Source organism: Eleutherodactylus coqui, chromosome 11, assembly GCF_035609145.1.
Source record: "Eleutherodactylus coqui strain aEleCoq1 chromosome 11, aEleCoq1.hap1, whole genome shotgun sequence".
Taxonomy (NCBI): domain Eukaryota; kingdom Metazoa; phylum Chordata; class Amphibia; order Anura; family Eleutherodactylidae; genus Eleutherodactylus; species Eleutherodactylus coqui.
Window position 1 is genome coordinate 121,109,336 of NC_089847.1, and position 26,771 is coordinate 121,136,106.

General features: G+C 45.8%; 1 protein-coding gene across 5 annotated transcripts in view; it reads left to right on the plus strand.

Moving 5' to 3' along the window:
• The window catches only part of LOC136582410 (receptor-type tyrosine-protein phosphatase eta-like), a 124,548-nt gene that overhangs the window by 22,798 nt on the left and 74,979 nt on the right, over nt 1–26,771 (plus strand). For 3 of the 5 annotated variants that reach the window (XM_066583440.1, XM_066583441.1, XM_066583443.1), the window contains exons 2-9: nt 7,906–7,924; nt 14,083–14,313; nt 16,924–17,199; nt 20,640–20,894; nt 21,378–21,647; nt 23,480–23,755; nt 24,249–24,497; nt 24,767–25,036. In XM_066583440.1, the coding sequence (XP_066439537.1) occupies nt 7,906–7,924; nt 14,083–14,313; nt 16,924–17,199; nt 20,640–20,894; nt 21,378–21,647; nt 23,480–23,755; nt 24,249–24,497; nt 24,767–25,036 (1,846 nt within the window). The remainder of the gene's footprint in view (nt 1–7,905; nt 7,925–14,082; nt 14,314–16,923; nt 17,200–20,639; nt 20,895–21,377; nt 21,648–23,479; nt 23,756–24,248; nt 24,498–24,766; nt 25,037–26,771) is intronic. The other 2 variants (XM_066583442.1, XM_066583444.1) reach the window with 2 other exon arrangements.

Genomic DNA, 26,771 nt, shown 5'->3' on the forward strand with positions numbered 1-26,771 from the left:
AAGTTTGCAGTTGCTAAGTTACTTGCAAACTTGTTTTGCCATAGGAAGCCGTAGCAGTTGCTTTGTATTCTGGGTAGTTCCGAGCCCCTCGGTGTGTATCCTCAGGACTAATCCTCCTATTTAGTGACCGTATATAAATTGATACATAACGTTTCCTGTGCGCCCCACATGACGCTGCTTTTTATGGCTTTTTTCTTCTGCAAATGCTGAAACGGTAGTGTGGGTGGCTGCACATGGGGGAGGGGGATCTATGAGAGGACGCATTGTAGGGTACTAACACAATCGGACGAGTAACCCAAATAGCTGAAGGACTGCCTGGAAATATTTCAATAGCGTTTATTGTTTTAGTTCCGTGGCTCCAAATCATTATTAAATCAGTGACGTCATCCAAGATGACATCATCCGGCCTGCTGGAATATATGAATAGAAAGTGAAAGAGTCCGTCTATGACTGCTGGGTCTGCACAAGTCAGTATGACCATACATACAGTTCCCATGGTTGTTATCCAGCTTTCCCAGGCACCTGAATGACACATCTGCCTAGTCACTTACCTCCCAGTATTCAAATATCAAATTATGGGAATTTAAAGGGATTGTCCAGAACTAAAAAATGTATAGATCAGCTTTATTTTTCCAGAAACGGCGCCTTTCATACCCAGTGGATGTATCTGGTATTGCAGCTTGACTTGCATAGGGATAAGCTGCAATACCAGACACAGCTCATGGACGAGTGGTGCTGCCTCTAGGTATAGACAGCCCCACTTTTCTGATACTGGCCAATCCCTTTAAATTTGTCCATTTTCTGCCTGAAAACATGCTTTTTATATGCAAATTTGCAAAAGTCATACCCTTTATGAAAAACAGCATTATTGGGAGCATGGAGCCATTTGCTCGGGCCAATAAAGCGTTCAGATTCACGCATCCAGCGGGAATCGAACAATTATCATTCAGTGTAAATGCATGCAGAGACTGAATGATGACTGAGAATTCGTTTGCTTCTCGTATGTCGTTCAGTTTTTGCCGTGTGAACAGGCAGTGGTTGTGAACAGGCAGTGGTTGTGAACAGGCAGTCATTCCCTGGCAGTCTGATTTTTTTTTTTTTTCTTATGCCTGCAGAAACTTGTTATAACTCAGTCACTGCGGCATTTACACTATACGGTTATCGTTCAGATACCTGCGATCCAGCGAGACTCTGAAAGTTGATCATGCCGATTTAAAGGGCCCTTACACGGACTGATTTGTGTTCACTGAACACATTTTTGGGAGGATTTACACGGGCTGACATATAATTCATCAACTAGTTAGAGGGTGTGAGGTTCTTTGGCCGGAGTGTATTTGAAATTTCGACACCCCCTACCCACCCCCTCCACAACGCACACTCATCAGTCCACTGAATGCACATAAATACGTATGAGTGGTCTTTAAGTGAGCCCTCGCTGCTGCGGTCTGTCGCTGGGCCGACTCAACAGTCATTGCTACAGCAAGTGTATCTCTGAAGACCCAAACCAGCCATAGAGGGAGGGCTCTTACAAAGACGAGCAGGGTCTGTTCCGTTGAGGATCACTCCGCGTATTTATCTGTTTTTGAGAATAAATGAGTGTTAAAAAATAGATTATTGGGCCTTAAAATAAAGAAAAATGTAGTAGTCTCCTCTACAAGATGCTCCCAATCCAGCGCTGCAGCCCTGGTGCCTACCGCAGGGAACCCAGAAGAAGCATTGGGTGGTCATGTGCACAGTGAATGGCATGTGACCACCAGCCGCTTCTTCCAGGCCCTTGCTTTGGGCACCGGAGCCGCAGCGCTGGGTGGGGAGCATTTTTCCTTATTTTAAGGTCTTATAACCTTGTTCTCAGGTCCTGGAAAACCCCTTTTAAGAAGTAGGAAAAAATGTTGAAAAAGCACTAGCCACTCAATTAGGTGGGAGGCGTACGCCGAACAAGCACCCCTGACCCGCAAAGTTGTTAGCTAGCTGAAAGACCACAACTACATGTGTACACCAGTCAGTAAAAAAACAACCGGTGACCATCTTTTAGATGAGCTGAAATGAAGTGACTACTAAGCGAATTCTCACTCATCACCCGGTAGCTCGCTGCGTTCACACGGAACAAGTGTCCCTTCCATTCTGTCTATCGAGCGACTATTCAGACGGTACTTGTCCCTTGTAAAGCCACCTTTAGGCAGTTGTATCATTCGCTCTTCTCTGTCAGCGCCTCTTAGCTGTGTTTTTGCTATTCATTTGTGTTTTTTTGCATTACGTCTTCAGTTGTGGATGTTTGAACAGGTAGGAAACAAAGACCATTCATGGCCACGGTTACGGTAATCTCCTGTATGTGGTCGGGGGGGGAAATGGTAAATATCAACTTAACTAGACAAAGCTGGACTGTTATCATTCAAGGGCATAGCTAGAGGGAAGCTGGCAGGGCTTTTGCCCGGGGTTTTGGGTGTCAACAAGCCAACTCGAACAATAAGCCACTCTGTCTTGGTCGGGGTATAGAGAAGTCTAGCGCAGGTGAAGGAAAATTGGTCTTTAGAATACATTTTTAATAAGTAGATAGATTTTGCATAAGAAAGAAAAGGGGAATTTGTCCTTAATGATGTACCAGTAATTCAGGAAAAAGGGAATTATACAGTGCTTGGTATCCAACTGAAAAGGACACTTGGGAGTCCAGCTGACCAGCCCTCCTCATAGTGCTCCTCCCAAGTGTCCTTTTCAGTTAGATACCAGGCTTAGTATAGAACACCTCCCAGATTCTGTTTCTGGAACGTCCTCAGGGCTCACAGAACCTGTTGGGATGTCCCAACTATCCAGATTTGGGTGGCCCATTGGCCCGCTGCCCACTAGTAAACATATCTTACCGAAGGTGATGTAGACAGGGCCCTCCGTGCCGATACATGCAGAGTTAATTCTGGAGCCGTTGGCAGCTGCTGATTTCAACCTTCTACGGGCGAGCGCGATATTGGACTGAGAAAATCTGACCACTATGGCGCTCGCCAGCGTGCATTTTCACGCTGATGCGAAATGGGTTTTTTTTTTTAGCAAAGATGCATCCCATCACTTCTGTGAAGTAGCGATCATCCAGCGCGGCTTTCAGCCGTATTAGAGGATCGGCAAGTGTTTCCCATTTTCAATGGGAAACCTCGAATCGCACTCGCGTGAACATCGACCGCCGTGTGATGTGTTCTACTGTCCGATTAAATACAATGGGTGATGTGTTCCGAGGAACGCGAACAGATAAAACGCACATCGCTCATGGATATGACTCAATAAAATGGGGCTCATATTTGCGCGTCTCGCAATGCACAAATCTTGCGCGAGTTTCTCGGCCTGAAGCTCAGCTTTCATGTATGTTTTTATGTGGCAGAGAGGCTATTGAGTCCCATCAGACATCAGGGGGGCGCCTGCAGTCACTGCACCCTCTATAGAGTAACACGTCAGTAGGTCTATGACTTATCTAACTGATCATCTCCTGCGCTGTTTACTGCCAGCGGGCACCCTCATCGTAAGGGTTAAATTAGAATACAGCGTATTTTATACCCTGGCTGTACCAGGAAGAATTGGGTGAAATGGCATCAGAGGGTTTGTGAAACGGTTGCAGGAATTCCCAAGTCGCTATACCTGAATTGTTACATTCCTTGAGTTAGTTCATTGTTTGCTCTGAAGATTGTTTAACGGGCCAGAAATGTGATGTGTGTACAAGTTTACCAGATTATGGAACCATTATCATAATCCATACAAAAGGTCTTACATTGTTCAGATGTAGCAGAGCTGAGTTTGTGAGTGTGCATAGTGACAATTCATAAAGTTAAAGGGTTTATATCACAAAGACAGCTTTTTGCACTTTTTAGTGGCCTCTGTGTGGGAAATGACTTCCTTACAGTTTCCCTGTGTGACCTCTTTAATGGTTAAAAAGTTGTTTAATGATAAACTCAGAACTACAACAATTGTCCCCCACCGGCTGTTCTGACCAGACTGTTAGGGGATGTTGGGACCAGTGGGTGTGTGAGGGCACACAAGGTGACTACGCTCAAGACCCCCTACAGACCACCAGTAGAGAGGAGCGTCTGACCAGACTGTTAGGAGGTGTTGGGACCAGTGGGTGTGTTAGGGCACACAAGGTGACCGGGCTCAGGATGCCCCCTACAGACCACCAGTAGAGAGGAGCGTCTGACCAGTCTGTTAGGAGGTGTTGGGACCAGAGGATGTATGAGGGCTCACAAGGTGACCAGGCTCAGGACCCCCAACAGACCACCAGTACAGAGGAGCATCTGACCAGACTGTTAGGAGGTATTGGGACCAGTGGATGTGTGAGGGCACACAAGGTGACCGGGCTCAGGACCCCCAACAGACCACCAGTAGAGAGGAGCATCTGACCAGACTGTTAGGAGGTATTGGGACCAGTGGGTGTGCGAAGGCACACGAGGTGACCGGGATCAGGATGCCCCCTACAGACCACCAGCAGTGAGGAGTGTCTGACCAGACTGTAAAGGGGTTGGGACCAGTGGATGTGTGAAGGCACACAAGGTGACCGGCCTCAGGACGCCCCCTACAGACCACCAGTAGAGATAAGCGTCTGACAAGCATAAGCAACTTCGACAGAGTACTAGAGCCTCCATGCCCGCCCGTATCACATCTTGTATCCAAGCTAGAGGCAGTACAACAGGGTACTAGAGCCTCCCTACAAGGGGTCGGTTCTCCACACTAAATGATGCTTTTGCTCTGATATTGTAACCCCTTCCTTATAACAATGTTACAATCACAGAGAGAAAGTTTAATTTATTTGCAACAACTTCTAGGTGCTTGTTTTTTGTTTTGTTTTTTTGACCGTGTATATATCTTACCCGCTGAACTCCTGGCATCATGATGTAGATGTTGCGTGCAGATGTAGCAGAGCTGAGTTTGACATTGTTAGATTTCCTAGAGTTAAAGGGATTGCCGGAGACTTTTACTACTGATGACCCGTTCTCAGGATAGGTCATCAATCGTTGATCAGCAAGGGTTCTCTGGCTAGAATCCCCACCGATCACTGGGCTTGCTGCAGTACAGGCAGTGCGTGAGGCAGATAATGCTATCTGTATTGTAGTGGCGTGATTTGGTACTGCAGGCAGAGCTCCCATTGAATGCACCTGAGGATAGGTCATCCAAAGTAAAGGACCCCTGGTGAACGGAGCTCCCACAATGCTCTACTCTCTGTTAAGCAGAAAGCAGCAGACTTTTAGCTGTAGATCTGCACGGAGAAGTAACGATTATGTGACTCAAGCCGCGTACAAGTAAAGGAAAGGGGATTAGAAAGTTGCTCAAGTGTTTCTGCAGAAGTTGACTGTGAGATAAGTTATCTGGCACCACTTCACACCGAACTGAGGGGGCAGCTACTTGAGACCACGATAAGGAGGGAAATAGTGTCAGAGCAGGATGTAGAAGAAAAGAGGGAAGTGACAGAACAGGAAAATAAATAATCAATGTGATTGTCCGCTCAGTGCTATCCAGCGGTCACTACCACCGTAACAGAAGGTGAATGGGACGCAGCCGCTCGCACAATGCAGCGATTATCCCGATTCTAATATATTCCATGCGCCATACCGGAATATTCCTTGAATTTACCTATACTTCCCCTTTTGTGTATAGGGAGAGAGTTGGCGTGATGCTGGCAGGTAGCAGCTGGCGCAGCCCACTCCAGTGAATCGGGTCTTTGTTCTGAAATACCACATAGTGTGAAAATAACACATATGGGGGCGCAATGTGCGTACCTGTCCCGGGTTCATGCCATCTCTGGTTCGGCCAGCATGAACCTGGTGACTGGGTCCCTTTAAATTGTGATTCAGGGACTTCATCATGGGGACTGTAGAAAGTATGTAACTGTCTCACACATGATGATAAGCTTGGATGGAGAAGGGTTGTTGATGCAGGAATTTATTCCCATTGCCAGATTTTGGAGTCGGGAAGGAATTTTTTCCATAAGACGAGGAAAATTGGCTTCTACCTCCATGGGGGTGGCCTCCCTGTGGATCAACACTGTAGGATGATAGGCTGAACTGGATGGACAGACGTCTTTGTTTAAAAGGGAATGTGCCATCAGAACGGGACCTATTGTATAAATTGACTTTTTATAACGTTTTGGAGATTTTTTTGTTAAATTTTTTAATTAATTTTTTTTCAATGTCACATGCTATATTTAAAAAAAATACTTAGAATTGGGTTTACTCATCTCCTTTCCCCCAGGACTCAGCTGAGCAGCTCCAGCTTGTGATATGTATGGCTGGCTGAAGTCAGGTGATCGCTATAGCCAATTAGAGGTCAGAGAGTCACCGTCTGAACTCCTGGCATCATGGTGTCTAGGATGTGAGCACTGATGCCAGGAGATCGGACGGTGATGTTACGGTGGTCACCTGACTTCTGCCAGACATACATACTTGGAGTGGAGGTGTTGGAGCTGCTCAGCTGTGTCCCTGGGGTGCTGAAGACAGGTAAATATTGTTTTGTTTGTTTGTTTATTTCCCGGCATGCCCAGACATTTGTTTTTGTTTGTTTTTTCTTTAGTGGAACAGCTCCTCCTTTTTAAATCTTGCAGTTTTCACATTGACCCCTTAGCCTAATAATAGGCCGACACTTCCTGTCCTGTATTCCTCTCATTATCACATGCCAGGTGGCAATGAAAGGTAACACCTATATATAGATAACACAGGATGCCACATTCACAATAGGTGATGGTCATAGCTCACTTCCTCCCCCTCCCTGCACAGTCACAGGTGAATACTGGCGGAACCCTTCTGGGGCGTGATGCCAGCTGAAGACATTGGGTAAGGTTGCGTTCGGCTCCAGTGATTTGATTTTTTTTTTTTTCACCAAGTTGTTCAGTTTTTGGCCTATATTGTGATTCATACGGACAACGTGCAGCCGTGAACTTTTTGTTTCCTTTTGTGAATAACCCACAGATATGGGTTATTATGTTACACAGAGCCTATAAGGAAGCTGCCATGGGAGAAACATACATTTACGAGTTCTTCTATTTCAAACTAAGTGAAATGTCAATTAATGATCAACTTCGTTCTGCAGAAACGGGTGACTGGTTCTTCCATCATGACATCGCACCGGCCCGCACAGCGCGGAGTGTTAAGCTTTATTTGGTGAAGTAAACGGCATGACCCCCCCCCCCCCCCCCCTCGCTTCACCTGATCTCGCTATGGGCAACCCTTTTTTTAATTCCTCAGGTTAAAGGGCTTTGCAAGAAGCGGCCGCCGGGATACACTGGGGTCAGAGCAGAAGCATTGCTCCGACCCCTGTGTAGTGGCTGGCGCTCTTAATTGCAAGCGCATCTCTTATTGCAATCAATGGGAGCAGCAATTGCAGGCTGGGGTCCCATTGATTTCAATGACAGCTGCGCTTGCAATTACAAGCATGGGCTCCTACACGGGTGTTGGAGCAATGCTTCCGCGCCAACCCTGTTGTATTCTGCATCCTGGAAAACCCCTTTTAACAGAGACTTCAAAGGGAAATGTTTTGCTGATGCTGAAGAGTTACCCCTCCTATGAATTGGCATCAGAAAATAGTTAAAAATCACTGGAGTCGGACGCAACCTTCCCCAACAACGTTGGCTGGTATACTGCCACAGAGGGCGTCCGCAGACACTCACCTAGTAGCAGAAGCCTGTACTAGTAACACCCCGTCACTGGGAGAAGATTCCAGTTTCTTTCTGGTACCCCCTTGTATAATAGCAAAAGACGGATGCCGTTCGGCGCAAGCGAGGAGAATAACGCAACGGCAGGCAAGCGAAGAAGAGCAAGCTGCAAGGCCGTACCTCCCTTTATTGCACCAGCAGAGCATTTTTTTTGTAATTCTGTTTGATGTTCCTCTAGGATGAGATGTTCTTGACTACACTTTGCTGACTGTCATACATTTCTTGTATTTCAGGTGGTGTCCTCTTGTGACGGTAAGCAGCAGCTTTCTCTTATGTACTTTTTACTTCTTGTACTCTGGAGCCACCTAGTGGTCAAATGACTGCTGCATTCTTATGTCTAACTTAGGGCTCATACCCACTGGAGATAGATTTTTCTGCGATGTGAGACTGAGTGAAAACGCATGATAATTAAACCAATGATTTTCAATGGTTTCATTCTCATTTACAAAGAAAAATCTGCGCTATCACCCATTGTTTTCAATGCAGTCGGCAGCAGCCGGATGGCTCTTCTTGGCGAGTTATTTTTATTTTATTTTTTTTCAACTCTCCTAGAAGAGCATCCGACTCTTCTCTTCGGCCCTGGCAGTTGTCTTCTGGAGGCCGGGGATTGAAAAATCCCTGCCCCCAGAAAGCGCTGCCTCTGATTGGCTGAACACTGCGATCAATCACAGTCAGCGCTCAGGTGAGTTTTTATTTAATTTTTTAACTTACAGCTAGGGCTGATTTTCAAGGAGGGGCTTATATTTCAAGCCCTTCCCCGAAAATCTTCACCGCGGTGGTGGCCTTCATTCCATTGCTTTCGATGAGGCAGCAGCAGCCCCGGCCCCATTGAAAGCAATGGGATAGCATCGCGGACCTCTGTCACAGCTGTGACAGGGCATTCCTTCATCCCCGCGGTCCTTGTTAGGATGAAGGAATCCCCTGCCATAGCTGTCACAGCTGTGTCAGGGGAGCGTGATGTACTCCCTATGTTTTCAATGGGGCTGGCGCTGCTGCCACCAGTCCCATTGAAAACAATGGGCACTATCACCAACTTTTCTTAGCCCTGCGAGCTTTAGTGAAAACATCGCAAATCAGAATGAAACCATTGAAAAGCATTGGTTTCACTATCATGAGTTTTCACTCACTCACATTGCAGAAAAATCTATCGCCAGTGGGGGTGAGCCCTTACTTTAGTCTGCAAACTTTTTACTGCTTGCTCTTTTAACCCCTCGAGTGGCGGGTTTCTTACCCCCCTGTCAGACCCACCAGGGCAGGTTTTTTTTTTTTTTTTTAATGGGCCAATCATTTAATTTCAACTAATTTTCCAATCGCCTTCTAAGAGCCATAACTTCTTCATTTTTCCATTGACACGGCCGTATGAGGGCTTGTTTTTTGCGGGACACATTGTACTTTTTGATAGCATCTTTGAGTATATATAATGTATTGCATAACTTTTGTAAAAAAATTGTAGGGAGATTGGGGGGAAAAAAAGAAATTCTGCCATTTGTTTTTTGGATTTCATTCTTACGGTGTTCAGCGCGCGGAATAAATAATGTGATGTCATTATTCTCTGAGTCAGCACGATTCCGGCGATACCGAGTTTATACAGTTTTTTATGTTTTGCAATTTTTGCATAATTGAAACATTTTTTTCTTAAAGGTTTGCTTTTGTGCCGCCACATTCCAAGAGCCGTATTAATGTTATTTCCCCATTGCCAGAGCCCTGGAAGGCCGTGGTTTTTGCGGAATGAACTCCAGTCTTCATTTATCTAATTTTTAGAACATGTAAAATTTTGATCGCTTTTTATTCCATTTTTTCGAGTGGCAAGATTAACAAAATCTGTAATTCTGGCATGTTTTTATTTTTCACTGCATTCTCTGAGCAGTATAGATAATGTATTAGAGTAATTCCACAGGCCAGTGCGATTATGCCAATACCAAATTGTAATAGTTTTTTTTCTTTTTCGCGACTTTTTCACAGTTTAAAAAAAAAGTAATACATGTTTAAATCACCCTCCTTTTGCCATAGTCCGATCTATCAAAGTAGCACATTATTTACCCCGCACGGTGAACGTGCTCCGAAAAAAAAAAAAAATAAAGAACGCCAGAAATGCACTTTTTCAGTCACCCTATCTCCAAGAAAAAAAATGCAATAAAAAGCGATCAAAAAGTCGTATGTATTCCAAATTAGCACTAAAGGAAACTACAGGATGTTCCACCAAAAATGAGCCCTCGCTCAACTACGCCAACGGAAAAATAAAAAAGTTATCGCGCGCAGAAGATGGCGGCAGAAAATAATTAAAAATAATTAAATGTCTTTGAAAAAAATACAAGTAGTACTGCAAAAAAAACTATACAAGTTTGGTGTCGTAGTAATCGTACCGACCCGTAGAATAAAGATATGATGTCATTTTTGTTGCAGTTTGTGCGCCGTAGAAACAAGACGCACTGAAAGATGGCGGAATTTCATTTTTTTTTCATTTTACTCCACTTAGAATTTTGTAAAAGTTTTTCAGTACATTAAATAGCACCATTGAAAAATACAACTCGTCCCGCAAAAAACAACAAGCCCTCATACAGCGACGTCAATGGATAAATAAGGGAGTTATGATTTTTTTAAACGGGGGAGGAAAAAAAGAAAGGGGGGGGGGAAGGGGCCGCGTCATTAAGGGGTTAAGTAATGTACTAACTTCCTTCTCTGGGTCATTATGACGCAGGGATACCACATGGGTAATTTTGTTTTTTATTTTTTACAAAGCAAATGGAGAAAAGTGTTTTTTATTTTTATCTTTTTAATGTTTTTGCTTTTTTTTTAAAAACTTTTTTTACATTTTTGTCCCTTTTGAGGGACTTCCACAGAGACCCATCAGGACCCCCTGATCACATTCCAGGGGTTTGATGGTGACAGCCCTTTACATGTTGCAGTCACATAGACTGCGGCCTGTAATGGGTTAACACAGTAGAGATGAGAGGTTTTCTCCATTCTCTGCTGTGTAGGGCTGGTGCCTGGCTATCCTCTGACAGCCAAGCACCAGCTCTTCCTGCCATAGAGACCATTGGTTGGCTTCTGGCAAGCTGATGGTCTCCTTAGCAACCTGTAAACAAAGCAGTGCAGGAGTTTGAAAATAGAAGCCGGAGATTGCCGGCAGATCGGTAATATCTCCCTGCTTCTTTTTTAGAAGTCCTGCACTGCTCTGTGTGGGTCTGTGCAGGCTGAGCACACTGACACAGCTTATGGCAATGTGCTCTGCAGCTCCCATAGTGAAACAGCCCAGAACGAAATCTTCCGGGCTATATCACAATGGGCAGTGTAGCTCAAGTGGTTAATGCTAGACTTTTTTTTTGTTCACTGGCTATGTAAATCCCTGGTCTAATGTGATATTATTACATGAACCATTATTTCCCCGCATGCTGTAATCTCTTTCCTCCCATGCTGCAGTAGCCTTAGAGGTGAAACTTGATGCTTTGGGATTGTAATGCAAAATGTGTATTAGCATTTTGCGAAGGATCTAGTTTCATTAAAAACAGAATTCAGAAAAAGGAAGTGAAATAGAAAGCATCTGTAAGCTTTCTGCTTTTCAGCATGGTGGTGCTGCCTCTTCAAGAAGTGTGGCTCAGTGGTTAGCATTGGTGCCTTGCAGTGCTGGGGTCCGAGGTTCAAATCTCATCAAGGGCAACATCAACTTTAAAAAACTCCATATTTTCCTACTTTAGCTACTTTAACCCAACCGGTAACTTCCCGCTTTGCCTACTATTACCCTGCTTCAGCTAATTGTCCGCAATACATTATATAATCTTCTGCTTAACGTGGTTGTCTGGTCACCAGACATCGCTTCAATAGGCCTGCCTCTAGTAGAATTACAAACTGAGCAGGACTTACCCCTCCGGTGGGATCCAACAGCCCCGCTGTTGACCCCGTTTTTGTTGCTACAGCTGATATCACCAGAAGTCAAGTGACCGCTGCAGCCAATCGGAGGCTGCAGTGTCACGTTCCCTAACTCCTTGCATCATGGCGCTCAGGATATGAGTGCCGATGTCAGGAGACCGAGTGCAGCTTCTGATTTGCTGCAGCGGTCACTTGGCTTCTGGCAATATCAGCTGTCGCAACAAATACGGTGATGCCAGCGGGGCTGCAGCGCTGGACCCCAGCGGAGAGGTAAGTCCTGCTCAGTTTGTAATTCTACTACAGGCAGGCCTATTGATGGGATGTTCTCCGGTAACCAGACAACCTCTTTAACTGCATATCACATTTTGTGTCCATCTATTGCCTTAAGGCTGTGTTCACATGGGGCAGACTTTCTGTCTGGACTCTCCCCGGCACTTACAGTAGCAGCAATCTCGTCCGCACGCTATGGGAAACAAAATACTGTAAAAATGGACCTGCGATGCAGAATTCATATTCGCAGCTTCTCAATTTTGGTGCGAATTCTAGTTAGTCAAATGAGAGATTGAATTTCACACCAAATTCCGCTTCAAAAACTGTCAAAATCTGCAACAAATGATGCAGATTCTGATGGGAATTTTCTCTTTGCAGAATGTTCACTGCCGATCCTCTACAGCTAATTCCGCCCTGTGTGAACATAGCCTACAGATTCTGATACACGTCACGATGAGAGCTAGTGATACAACTAAAGTCAACAATAGCTATTATGTTTTTTCCCTTTTTTACAACCTTTTTCACTGCTTCAGTGCATCTAAAATAAAACAAATTAACAATTTGAACAACTTTCCTAATAGTATTGAATAAAATTCTGTTTTATATATGCAGCTCTTGGACAGACCTATCTGTCTCCATGGTAACAGACTACAAACAAACACTGTGTGGTCTGATTCTCTGGTCATGTTACTTCCCTGCTTTAGTAATTTCTAGACATGAGAAAGTATAGCAAGGGGAAGAGTAACGTATGATGGCTGTAGACGTCATGTGTTTTATCCTGTGACAATAGGGACACATAGGTCTGCGTAGGAGCTGTAGATGTGAAATGGTAAGAAACACTTAAAGGGGTTGTGCCACCACATGAATGTAATTCCTTTAAGACCGCGTGTTGTCATTGCATGCACAATTTTCCTCTGCAATGACACGTGATGCCAATATTCCATTGACTTGTATTGGGCCACTCACACTACTTGCGCAAAAAAATTGCTTATCATCCAGCTTGGTGCATATTACAAAACAGCCTGGCCAATACTGGGCATAAGAAGGGGGCATCTGGGTCCGATCAATTCAGAACAAGGAGTGTTTGTATACTACGCACCCAGAGTCCCTGTGCATGCCCAACTCTTAGAACGGGCCTAGGCCATCGTATTTCGCTCATGCCACCCGTGAAAGACGCACGCAATGACATTGTATACTTACTGCGTGGCACCAATTGACATCGTAACGTGCGTAATACATGCCTAGATAGAATATACTGCAATTGTCCTTCCGCACATATTTCACGCAATTTGTGTGAGCGTTAACATGGCAGCCCATGGGAGATTGGTACAATGTATTGTGTGCACAAACCCCGTGTTCATAATTCGCTGTGACCACACGCTCGTGTGAGCCCGTCCTGAATGAAATGAGCTGGAGAATGGATAGTTTGTACTGCGCATGTACGGGAAGAGAGGAGCCATAAGCCAGGATGCACCACAGATGCTTGGCCACTGGACGGAGGCCGAGATGCACGGATGAAGCAGAAGGCAGTAGTAATGCCATCAGATGCATCAAAGGCGCATATCTTTTATAATGGGGCCTCTTTTTTTTTTTTTTTTTTTTTTCAGTAGGTGCTAATACAAAAAGTAAAGGCCCATTTACACACACAGATAATCTTTCAAAATATTGAAAGATCGGTGACTGTTTTGCATAAAGAACTAATAGGCACTATTTGCTATTAGTACTTTATCTGCTTAATTTGCATGAAAATAAGCTTCTGGGAGCTGTTACAGAACTTAGCAGGAGGTCTGAGCTCTGTAATTGGCTCCATTGTTCAGCCATGGGCTGCTAAGAGAAAACCATGTAATCTCTTTCTCCCCGTGGCAAATTCAGCACCATGGACAGCAGACACAGCATGTGGTCCTGCTTATGAACTGTTTCACTGGAGGGGCTGATAGCTGAGAACAGCTGATACAATGTTATCAGCTGTAATCAGCTCTCCCCGGGCAGACAGTGTGCGGTCCTGCTTATCAGCTGTTTTGCCAAAGGATGGTTTTCAAACAGATCTGAAAACCGTCGTTTGGCAGAAAACTGAAAGATGGGCACAGTTAGATACAATTATCGCTCAAAAGATGGATTTTGAGCGATAATCGTTTTATCTAAATGGGCCTATACTAATTTAACGCTTCTGTCAGATTAAGCCCAAATGATGTGGTGGCAGAAGCCCTTTAATCCAAACCATTTGTAAAGTTGCGTCTTTGTTTCCTACAGCTAATGATTCATTCCCTTCCCAGATCTACCTGAATGTCACAGAATCAGCGTCCGGGTGTCCGCCTCCCAGATAACCGTCACCGGACTGCCGGAGGGATTCTTCCTGCAGAATATAACAGATATCAATGGACATGTGACTCGGGCCTCTGATAACAGCTTGAATAACACGTCGGGCATGGTCTTTGTGTCTGGTACACAATATGTGATCCACTATGGGAACGGCACAACCAGCTGCTGCCGCAGTGTCACCACTAGTAAGTATCGCTGGGCTCATGGCGGGGCTGGACCCACATCTGTTGCATTGGGGTGCGTTTAGACGGAACGGTTATTGTTCAAAAATATCGTACAAACAAGCGATGGTAAACTCGGAGCTCCGATGCATTTGAAGGCTGGGCCAGCCTCCTCATCAGGCATCACCATGGATCACACTTATAGAGCCAAAAATCTGGTAATCCTTTTTATATACGCTTTTAATTTACGGTAACTTTGACTTGTAACCTGTGGAAATCCATCTATGTGAACATATCTGGTAAATTGGTGCGATCACTGGTGACCTACCTGATCAAGAGGCCGGTCCGGCCTTCACATGAGTTGCTGTTCTGTCTCCACCTTCGCATTGCTGATTTTCACTGTCAAAGTGATACAAACCTTACTGGAATCCCAGTAGACGTCATTATGTGTCATAGAGGTTCTAGTGGTGCCTCTTGGTTTCATCATACGACTAATGGGGGTCATGATGCAAGTGGAAAAATGCACAGGTCAATCTCTGTTATGCCAAGGGTATATTGATAGGGGTCCATGAAGACAAAGGCCCCATCACAGCTCAGCTAGTGTTACCATACCTCCCAACTGTCCCCTATTTTGTGCAATTGGCTTGTGAAGCTGAAGTGAAAGGGCAGGACTTCTAAAAATGTGTCCCAAAATCTGCGTTTGACTGGTTTTGGGATGTTCATGGGGATGAGGCTTAAAATGTTCGATAAATGGGGACTCAAAAAAAAGTGGGCATGGTTATATTGTTTGTATTGTTAGGTAGCCCCATGTAATAAAGTCTCTGAGTCATTCTCTTCTGTCAGTGTAATGATTTTTTTTTTTTAGATTTAACTAATTCTAGGCAATCTGGGTGACAACCAATGTGACCGCCATGACAGCTTTACTTTCACACTGGAGTGGATGCTTGTCATGTGCATTAGGAAAGCGCTGAGTGTGCAACACCCCAGAGGGGTACCCCGGACACTTGACAAATGAGGAGCTGGGAGGGTTAAGTGATGGCTTGTCACGGTGGCACTTACCAGGTTCCCAGAGGGATAACATGTGGCCAAGGCCAGAGAAGGAGTGCAGTCCACTGTTGACACCCCTATGATGGGGAATGCCAATAAACAGGATGATGGGAGTAGTAGTTGTCACGGGTGACGTCACCATTCCTACACACCGATATAGCACAGAGCAGAGAATAAACACAGACCCTGATTTTCTAGTACCTCGGGTCCCCAGGAACGGTTAGGGCCCGGTATGACTTGATTTGAAAAAACTTTGGCAAAACAATTATTACACAGCAATTCAGGTAAATTCTTTACAGTGCAGGTAAGAAAGGAAGTTCAGAGGTAGGGAGGATACACAGGATGCAACACACACACTGGATATGACAGAGGCTTGCACAAACATGTATTACATTTATGTGGGGGACCAGGATGATATTCTGGGACACTACAAATGTATGTCAGACGTATCCATAGACCCCCATTCACGCAATGCAGGCAAAAACAATGTCCTTTTAGCCTCTGTCAGGCCGGTATACGTTAGTATACCTTTTGTTTTTCTCCATGGAATCCCACAGTAGACTGCATTATCCCATTTAGAGAAAAGGATGTGAAAAGAACTGGTATGGAGGCGCAACACTCTAAGCTACTAGAAGATGTAGATCAAAGTCCAATGTGTGATGGTGAAAGCACTTCTTTTTTATTATTTTTTCAGAAATTAAAAAACAGCAATGGTTTTTACCATTTGAATGGAGCGGCACTGCGTAAGTGCGACCACCACTCCATTCAATCTCCTCCTCACTGTAGAGGCTGCAATGAGTGAGAACGACGTGGGGGGTCCCAGAGGTTGGACCCCCACTGATCTATCCGTTTTCACCCATCCAGTAGATGGGTAAAAACTTGAGAAAAACTTGCAGCAACTGAAATTACCCCTTTAACAATATTTAAGCCAAGGGTGGATTCATCTGTATACCTCCAATGGACACTGAGAAGCGCGCTGTGAAATTAGTCTTAACGCTCTTTTGGCACAAAACGATTATCAATCAAAAAAATCATTTAAACGAGTGAAAATGGGCAATAATCATTCAGTGTAAACGCAACCAACGACGAACGAGTCAGTTCGATTATTGTTCATTTTATGCAGGCATAAAAATCATCATGGGATCGTTCGCTAACCGTTCGGTTTAAATACCGATCATTCAGTCGTTCTCATTCAATTGTACAGTGAATAAATGAATGAATGATTTAGCGAGCGAACAATTTATCTGCCTGTATAAACAGTCTGCACAAGCCAACGAGCGAACTCTGACATTGTTTGTATGAATGTTAAAGCGTTTTGGTTCAAAGGACCCTGAGGCCGGCTGAACACGAATGGATTCTGGATGCGGGATCTGACCCTGTGCCCGTCCGTATACCCGGAGTACCTGTCATTTCTTGTCATGTGCAGGTGGCCTTCTGTACTGTGGATGGTCCGGCCGGCGAGCGCTGGACATGCGCAGTACAGATTTTCCTGTGCCGTCGCTAGGTGGTGCGGGTCCCGCGACCTTCCTGCAGTGTGAATTGCTGTTTCAGTTTGGGCTTTTATTGACACCTTTCGTCTTATTTCAGAGCCATTGTCGGTGACCTCTCTGCGGACCGGTCATGTGACCTCATATTCTGCATCGCTGACGTGGAGTCCACCTGATGAGTATCAGACGTCTTACAGCTACAGAGTGCAGACCAATGACAGCTCATCGTCTACAGCGATGAATGATACAATAGTGACAAGTCAATCGGCTACAATAGTAGATCTGACACCAGGAGAGACCTATACATTCACGGTATATACAAGAGCTGCTGATAACATCACTGAATCCGATCCGGTGTCATATACTACCTGCACAGGTGAGCGCCACATGTAGAAGGTAATGCCAGGTGACTTTGCTACATGCTAATAGAATACGGAACATTCAGCCAAAAAAGTGTCATAGTTTCCAATTTACAAAAGATGGTGCAGATTTGGAGTGCAACAGAAGTGTTGGAAGAGGCCTTCATGCATCATGTGCCTTGTCTAACGTGACGCTCCGCACATAGCGCATGCCACAGATATGCAGCCGTTGGCTTATTACATGGACTGATGGTCTGACTGCTTGGACTGCAGTCACCCATTCAAGTTAATGGATGTGCCCCCCCCCCCTCCCATCCCCAAACCCACAGTGCATACAGGTTATATCCGTGTGCGCTGCATGTGACACCGCACCGTGTGAGTCGGCGTATCACCACGATTTTTGACTATACATCACCGCATATCTCGCGCACTGTCATGCGGTCTTCCTGTTTTTCACTTTTTTTCCCCTGCTCTGTTGCTTAGCAACACTGTGTATAAACAACGCACATACACAATTGTGTATGTACAGGGTTGTAAACGCACCCATTGAGAACAATAGGCCTCTGTCATGTGTAATATAGTAAAATAGAGCAGGCGTATTATTATATGCAATGAATATACGCACGTGTGACTCAAACAGCAAAAATCAATGTATTTGAATTGGCGCAATGTACCGCGTATTATACGTGCGTAATACGTAATTCAGTAAAGACCCGTCCGGTCACTGCTTTCTATGATGATAAGGCGGCGTCCGTGTCCGCAGCCGCCTATATACATAGAAATGGGATTTGCTAATGTTATGTAATAAAATTATTAGAGGATTCTCCTAAAACGAAACAAAATCCCGGTAACTAATCTCAAACAGTTCCAGGAGTTCGGAAAAGCTGTGTTGGAAGCCATAGCAGCGGCCATATTGGATAGTACCCAGCCTGACATGTGTAATAATGATGCAATAGGTATGAGGAGCTGGCTAGAGGATTGCTGGGTGCAGTAGTGCAGCAGAGATTGTTGTAGAACATTCTCTCAGCTTCTGGAAGCTTCCCCCCCCCCCCCTTCCCCTCAGCCAGAAGAGGAGCCCGGTGATTGACAGCTGGCGGCGGCCAATGGGAGTGCAGGGCTGTGGCTGTCAGCCAATGGGAGCGCAGGGCTGTGGCGGCAGCTGCTCCTCAGGACGGGCGGGGGAGGAGGGAGACTTTCTGACTGGAATTTCTGTGAAATATGTAGAAAATTGATTTCTGACTGGAAAATGTCAGCTGTGAGAGGCGACTGTGAGGTTACAGGGAGGAAGGAGGCTGAGGCAGATGAGAACTAGTGTAAAATGGGGGAAAGAGCTAAAATAAATGATAAGTGGTGGTAATCAAACATAAAGGGTCTTTCTGAGGTAAAAGTTTAATACAGAATGTGAAAAAATCATTTGGTTTTAGTATTTAGTGCTTTTCCTGGCGGATACACGCGGCCACGGCCTTCTTCATACGGCTTTCTGCAGGATGACACCCGTCCTATAGACAATGTCGCCTACCGTATCACTCGACTGTGATATTCCACCTAGGGACGTTTCCTACAATGGCCGCCCACGTAATGCCGGACGCAGCAGATCCACCATAGCGGAAGCCACCGCTGGGCTCTGCTCACATCCGCCACAGCAGCTCCGCTCTGAGCCTCATCCTCAAACGTTGTCAAATTTAACGGAAAAATATCTGTATGCCGCGCAATTATTTATAACCGTCTAATATAACAGCCAAGATGGCCGCAACTGTTCAATGATTAGGCCTCACAGCGATGGCTGCTCTGTGAGAAAACACACAAATGTGCTGCCGACACTAGCAATGTTGTGTGTAAGGCCGGGCTCACACGGGCGGATGTCATTTGCGGGTCAGACAGCTACCATTGACTTCAATGGAAGCCGTTTGTGCGGATTCCGCACAAAAATAGCGCATGCTGCAAATTTACCTATCTTAGCGGACATGCAAATGTTCTATTTTTTTCAATGATTGCGGCATACCGCGAGTCGTCCATGCTGGTGATGATCACAAATTATGCAATTGAAATCCAGTTGTGTGAGACCGGCCTAAATCAGACGGCACACCGGTATAAAGTATGAAATAACAATGTTTATTAATTAGTTCACAAACCGGCAGCAAATGTAATTAAATACATTTAGGCTGCCTGTACTCGGGTGTTTTTGCATTGTGTTCCCCGTGGCGATAATCCAGCCGTGGGGAACGCAGTAAACGATTTCCATAGCGTTGCTATGGAAAGTGCAGCCCCCTGTCCACAAGCGGGGAATCATAGCGATTCTCTGCTCTTGGGTGGCAAATCACAGCGTGCCGCGATTCTCCGCGGTGAGCCTGTCAGCTGGCTCCTGCTCCCCGGTGGCGGTTCCCGCGTAATATTGCAACGCCCATGTCCTATGCTGGTATCACTAATAGCACCCTAATATATAATTATCATATCTGCAATAACGAGTCTGGAAGTTGTTGTGATATTATAACTAGTAATCACTTTCAGCGTTCGAACACCGATGGTCAACCATGATTGGAAATGTAAGGGTGGTTTCACATCTGCATCAGAGATTTCGCTTTCCTGCTCCGCTCGGAGAGCATGAAAGGGGAATTCCCACGGCTGAACAGTTTTGTCTCTGAACGGAACTGAACAACGCTGGGTGAACCCCATTGACTATAATGGGGTCTGCCTGCTTTCTGCCCCGTTGTCTGTTTTTGGGACAGAAGGCTCGCTTTTTCTTCTGGTATTTGCAGCTGGATCTGCGCCAGAAACTCCAGACGGAGGTTCTGATGCAGATGTGAAACCGGCCTAATACAACTAAACTGCTAAGGCCTCATGTCCACAGCACGCACGGGTTCTGAGTGCGTAATCCCGCACATAATCCGCCAGTGCCTGTGGCCATAGGACATTTTCTTACCTCCGCCGTCGCGGCCAGATCTTCTTTCCTTTGCACAGCGGATGCATCCAGACACGCCGGCCGATGTGCATGCACAGTGCATTTTTTTTTTTCAGATCTCCTGCTTTCCCGTGGGATTCGTAGCACATCTGCAGTGTCAGCTGAGAGTGTGCCGCGGATCGGAAAGCTTCCATTAACTTCAATGGAAGCTGTCAGTGCGGGATCATGCTGCGCTTTCGCTTTCGGAAATCACCTGCGGATGCCCAATGAATGTCTATGAGCATATTGAACTGCGGATCGTCCATGCAGGTTATACAGACCATTGCATCACACAACAACTACAGCACCGCCTACTAACTCCGCTGTACTGCACACGTATGAATCCCGGACCGTTAAGAGGGATCCGCATGGGATTATAATCATTAGCATTGAGCTGCCCTTTTGATATGGTTAAAGTGTACTGGTAGTATTGTGAAGTATAGTTTATAACTCCATGTAATTTAAGGCACGCATTTTGTACGATGTTTCCATATTTTTGTTTTATCTTTTTTTCTTTAGCTCCAGAAAAAGCCGACAGCATCGTGGTGACGAATAACAAAACAACCGATACTCTTGTCGTCACATGGGCAAAACCAGTGGGAAAAGTGGATAATTATAACGTCCGTTTAACAGGAGCCGTCAATAGCCTGACACAAACTAATACTACACAAGTGACCTTCACCGGATTACTACCGGGCAGAGAATATAATGTCACCGTACAGACCGTCAGTGGGACCTGCAACCAGACGTCTGATCCGGTGACCGAGGCCACGAGTGAGTAGCATCAGGATACGCTCTCTAAGGCTGGGTTCACACGGGACCAAAATCCCGTGGAATGACCGCATGGAAATTCTGCAAGATTTCTGCCGGAGAAATGCAGCTTAAAAACCTGCAACCTTTCGCCGCTGGTTTTGGAGCGGCTTCGCCGTTGGCATTCCACTGCGGCTATCTCCCCCCATAGAGAGGAGAGAGGCCGCTGCAGAAAGGGTGAAAGAATTGACATGCCGCGGTTTGGCCGCAGTGTTTGGATGAGCTTTTCTGCAAGTCTCGTCCACTTTGCTGGCTAATCCCGGGATTAAAAACGCGGGCAGAATTTCCGTGCAGAAATTCCGCACGAACATTCTGCAGCAATTCCGCCCTGTGTGAACCCAGCCTGATAATTCTTTATTATCGTCCCCATTATTCATCTCTGTTACAGCCCATTAATATTATCACACATATACTGTATAGGTTCTCACCTCTCTGTATTTTCTGCAGATCCAACCCAACCTGGAAGGTTATCCTTTAGCACAATTGCAACAAAGAACTTGACATTCTCCTGGTTGGAGCCAGAAAATATGACGGATGTGAATAAATCCTACAATATCACCTATGGGATCTTTTCCTCAACTAACGTAACTGTGGAGAGTCCCACAACAAATGCCACCCTTCAGGACCTGACATCCGGGGCTAATTACTCCATCACTGTGGTCACAGTTGGAGTCCGGCGTTATCGGAGTTTACCTTCGAGCACCTCTGTCTATACAAGTAAGTTTTCCCATGACTGTTTACACTTGCTAGAAAGTTTTTTTTTCGTTTTTAAAAAAGGACATCATGATAGGAGAAATGCTGTTGGGGAAATGCAGTTGGAACGGAGTAAAGTGTGTGTCCACACGGCGGATTGTGCCGTGGAACCTTCCACGTGGCATCCGCCTCTAAAATTGCAGCAGAAATCTGTATTTCTACTGCAGTTTTTGCTACAAAAATTCAGCCCTGTCCGTGGGCAAAAACTGCCTGTGAAATTTCCTCTAAGCTGAAATGCGTTGAAAATGAACATGCGGATTTTGCACAGTGATGGGACTTAATCCACAGCGAAAACCGAACCATGGAGCCCAGGCTCACTCCAGTAGCACCTCTGTTGTGCACACATAAGTCCCAGCGCTTTCTTCTGTATGATGGCGCAGGAGAAAATACTCGAAGCGCTGAGAAGATTTGGGGCTCCCCTCCTCTCAGAGGACAGGGCTTCTTCGGCAGCGCTGATAAGTGCTGTGACTTTTGGGCACTTCCTGCACCTAAATTGCTCTGCAGCGTGCCTCATCTTACTGCATGGCCAGTCATCGGTGCAACTGGGAGCTGCTGAATTCCGTAAGAAAGAGGGGCGACACTTTCCCCTTAGGCTGGGTTCACACGGGGCGGATTTTCGTCGGAAATCTCGCAGTTTGGCCGCAGCAAAAACCGCAAGATTTCCGCCGGGAGAACCGCCGCGGTTTAAGCCGCGGCAGCTTTGAAGCGGCCCGGCCGCTCGCTCTTTCGCTGCGGCCGGCGCTCCCATAGAGGAGAGCGCGGCCGCAGCGGAATGAAAAAAAGAATGGACATGCTGCTTCTTTTGAAACCGCGGCTGCCGCAGCCACGGTTTCAACCGGATTTACCGCAGCGGATTAGCCGTCCCGTGTGGACGAGATTTCTGAGAAATCTCATCCACATGGCTAGCTAATCCCGGGATTAGCGGCTGCGGGCGGTTTTGCCGCGGGCGGATCTGCTGCGGCAAAACTGCGGCAAATCCGCCCTGTGTGACCCTAGCCTTACAACTGGGTGTGAGAAAGAAGACTCTCATATACCTGAAGAAGAGCTCCAGGATGTCTTCGCGCATATCCCTAGCGATATATGAAAACATCCCATTGATCCAGCATCCACATGTGTATTAGGCCGCTTCCACATGGACAACTTTATCGCGTGATTTTGTCGCAATGCGACAGTTCTACAAATCGCATACATGTAGAGCCCGTGCTTTCCTATGGGTTCTTCCACACGAGCTTTGTTCTGTAGCCTGTGACATTGCAAGACTACAAAATTGCGGCATGCTCTATACAGCCACAATTTGCGATTTTTCTGTTACGATCGTGTGGGCAAACTAAGCACGGGTCCCACACGATCGTGACCAAAGAGGACTGGGTACGCACACAGGTTGCACACGTTATTCACACGGGTTTCAGGCAACTGATCCTATGCTTCCGGAAGGTTGACCTGGCCCTACCTAAGCGGGGATATTGCCCCAATAAGGGCAGCCCAGCGGTCTTCGGATCTGGGCCCTAGCTGATCCTAGGAGCCACGCATCAGAACAGGACGCATTCACATGACAGGGACTGAACAACAGGACACACAGAGCCAGAATGCACAGCATACAGCAGCCAAAATGCCAGGGCAGCAATTACCTATTAGAGAATACTGTATGCTGCTCTCTGTACTGACACCAAATATTTGTGCTTTCTATTATTTCAGAATCTACAGTATTTCTGTAAATCTCTGCAGATGAGTAATGTGGCCTCAGATATTCTCTGTCTCTGATGTGGAGTAAACCTGTTGTAACCCTTTTATTTCAGAGCCAATGTCAGTGAAGTCTCTGCAGATCAGTAATTTCACTACAAGTTCTGTGGCGCTGACTTGGAGTCAGCCAGATGAATATAAGACGTCTTACAGCTACAGAGTCCAGACCAGTGACCGCTCATCAGCCATAACAATGAATGATACAATAGTGGCAAGTGAATCGGCTCTAATAATGGATCTGACACCCGGAGAAACCTATACATTCCTGGTGTATACAAGAGCAGGCGATAACATCACTGAATCTGACCCAGTGTCAATATCTACCTGCACAGGTGAGGATAGAGTGCATCAGTACAGTGTTGTTATAAATATATTAAAGGGATGTTACGGGACTAAACTGTTGATGACCTATCCTTAGGATTGGTAATCAATATTTGATAGACGGGGTCCACCACTTGGGACCCCTGCCAATCAGATGATTGATGAGACCACAGCACTCGGCCTCTTCTCAGGCAGGTGACATCACGTTTATTGGTCACGTGGCCTGAGAGCAGCTCAGTCCTTGTCATATGAATAGGGTGAACTGCAGTATCAGGTACAGCTGTTATGCGGTCCTGGTATTGACTGAAGAGGCAGCGGCGCTCACAGATTCACTGCTGTCTCTTCAAGCAGCTTATCAGCGGGGATTGTGAACTGTGGACTCCCACCAATCTATATTGATGACCTATCTTGAGGATAGCTCATTGGTAATGTAGTCCCAGAGAACCTCTTCAACAGAGTTACGGTCTGTATAACTAATCCGTCTCTGATTTGTGATATTCTCAGTTCCTGGACGAGCCAACATCTCATTGAACAATTACGGGTCGGTTGATACTCTTGAAGCGAGTTGGACAAAACCAGCAGGAAAAGTGGATAATTATACAGTCATTGTAACCGGCATCAATAATATCACACGAACTAATACTACACAAGTGAATATCACAGGATTGCTACCAGGCAGAGAATATAACGTCGCCGTACAGATATCCAGTGGGCACTGCAGCTGGACGTCTGATCCTGTGACCGAGGCTACATGTGAGTATCATCAGGATCTACTCGGCAATGGCTCTTTATAATCCTCCTCATCCTTATCATTCACTGCTGTTAGTCTTTTTTTTTTTTTTGTATTAAACATATGTTGTGTATATATAAAGTGAGACCACATGTAAGTATCCTCAGGATCCACTCCATAATAATTCTTTATTATTATCGTCATCATTATTCCCCTCTGTTACAGTCCCTTTAACATTATTACATACATGCTGTATGTTCTCACCTCTCTGTGTTTCTACATTTTTCTGCAGATCCAACCCAACCTGGAAAGTTATCCTTTAGCACAATTGCAACAAAAAACTTGACATTCTCCTGGTTGGAGCCAGAAAATATGACTGATGTGAGTAAATCATACAATATCAGCTATGGGATATTCTCATCGACTAACTCATCTGTGGAAAGTATCACAACAAATGCCACCCTTCAGAACCTGATATCTGGGATGAATTACTCCATCACTGTGGTCACAGTCGGAGTCCGGGAGTATCGGAGTTTACCTGTGAGCACCTTTGTCTATACAAGTAGGTTTTCCCATGATTGTTTGCATTTGTTATTAACTTTTTTCTCTTAATCTGCCCCATGACATGAGGATTAATGTAGAGAAAATGTAATTGGAACTAAGTAATGGAAATGATCTTTCTTGAGAAGTAGTTGCTTTAATGAGAAAAACTAAGGAGCTCATGTTGAATATTTCTCCTTAAAGTGAACCTCCAGTCCTGGACAAACCAAGGGCGTATTCATCATTGCATCCCGAGCATGCTTGGAGCGTGGACAACATAGAACCCAAGATTGGGAAGAGGCGGAATACAGGTAGTCAGAGTGGGACGGATAATAGCGGACAGCCATCATTGTCCAGTACTACAGTCCTGGGTTCTATTCGAGCATGCCTGGAATGCAATAATTAATATGGTGCAACATAGCTGCACCTTTTCTAAGACCACCCGATGCACATTGTACATTATGGTGGTGCATTGGTAGTGCTGGCTAATCAGAGTAGCTTGTAAGTACCTTACAGTGTGCATCAGGTAGTCAGAGATGTGTTTGAGGAAATCTTTGTTTGTCCTGGGACCAGAGGTTTTGCTTTAAATGGAGCCTATTCCGAGGTTCACGCTGCTTGAACCACGGGCAGCATCTACTTGGGGCAGAGACCTGGACTGCAGACATGTATGTTTTATTCAGAAAAAAAACATACTTTGAAAAACCGCCAGGAACAGAGCTCTGAGTCAGGGGGCAGCGCCACGCCAGCCTCTTCCCGCCTGGATCTCTTGGACCAATGTTTCCTAAACTACAGTCCTTACATCCCCTCCAACAGGTGATGTTTTCAGGATTTCCATAGTAATGCACAGGTGATGTAATTATTGTCAATGCCTCAAACATGGTGTTCTCTCTATAGGATATCCTTAAATCATGACTTGTTGGGGGATCACGAGGACTGCCGTTTGGGAAACCCTATCCTAGACTTACTGCTTTCCCTCTACACAAACTGTGAGAGATTCGGGTGGGGAGAGGCCAGCGAGGCACTGCCCCCCGGCTGCAAACGCCATTTCTGGCGGGTTTTCAATGCTTTTTTTTTTTTTCCCTTTTCTCTGTCTTTTTTCTTTTTTTTTTTTTTTAAATGCCGCTGAAATTTTCAGAATAAACCCTACACAGCTACAGTGTATATAGCTGTCCCAGGTTCACAGTGTCTGTAGTTGGGGCTGCATGAACCTGGTCAAAGGTTCGCTCTTAGGCTTCTTTCCCAGGAGTGTACATCGGCTGGCAGTTTTCACGGCAAGCTTATATACGCTGTGATCTAATGCATTGGATTCCAATGCATCAGATCACATGGCCGTATTTCTGAGACATAAAAGCACCCGGCCAGGCCAATATAGTGCTGGGCGTTTTTACGTCTGGCCCAAAAGATAGTCCTGGAACTATCTTTTGGGCCTGAATACATCGGCCACTGCATGGGCTAAGCTCCTGCCCTCTCCCCGCCCCTTGTCCCATCAATAGGAGGAGGCGGGACAGGCCGACGCTTAGCTCAGGCCCTGTCCTGCCCCTTCCCATTGTAAAGAAGGAGCGGGGAGGAGAGGACAGGTGAGACTGTGATGGGGAGGGAAAAGGGGTGATGGCATGGTAGTCTCGGCGTATATGCGCCGGGACCCATGCTGTCTGAATGGGCGCACAAACGCTTGACTTGTGCGCCCATTCACTAGTTTTAGCTCTCCCAAAGTGAAAACGGTGGCCGATATACGCTCGTGGGAAAGAAGCTTTAGG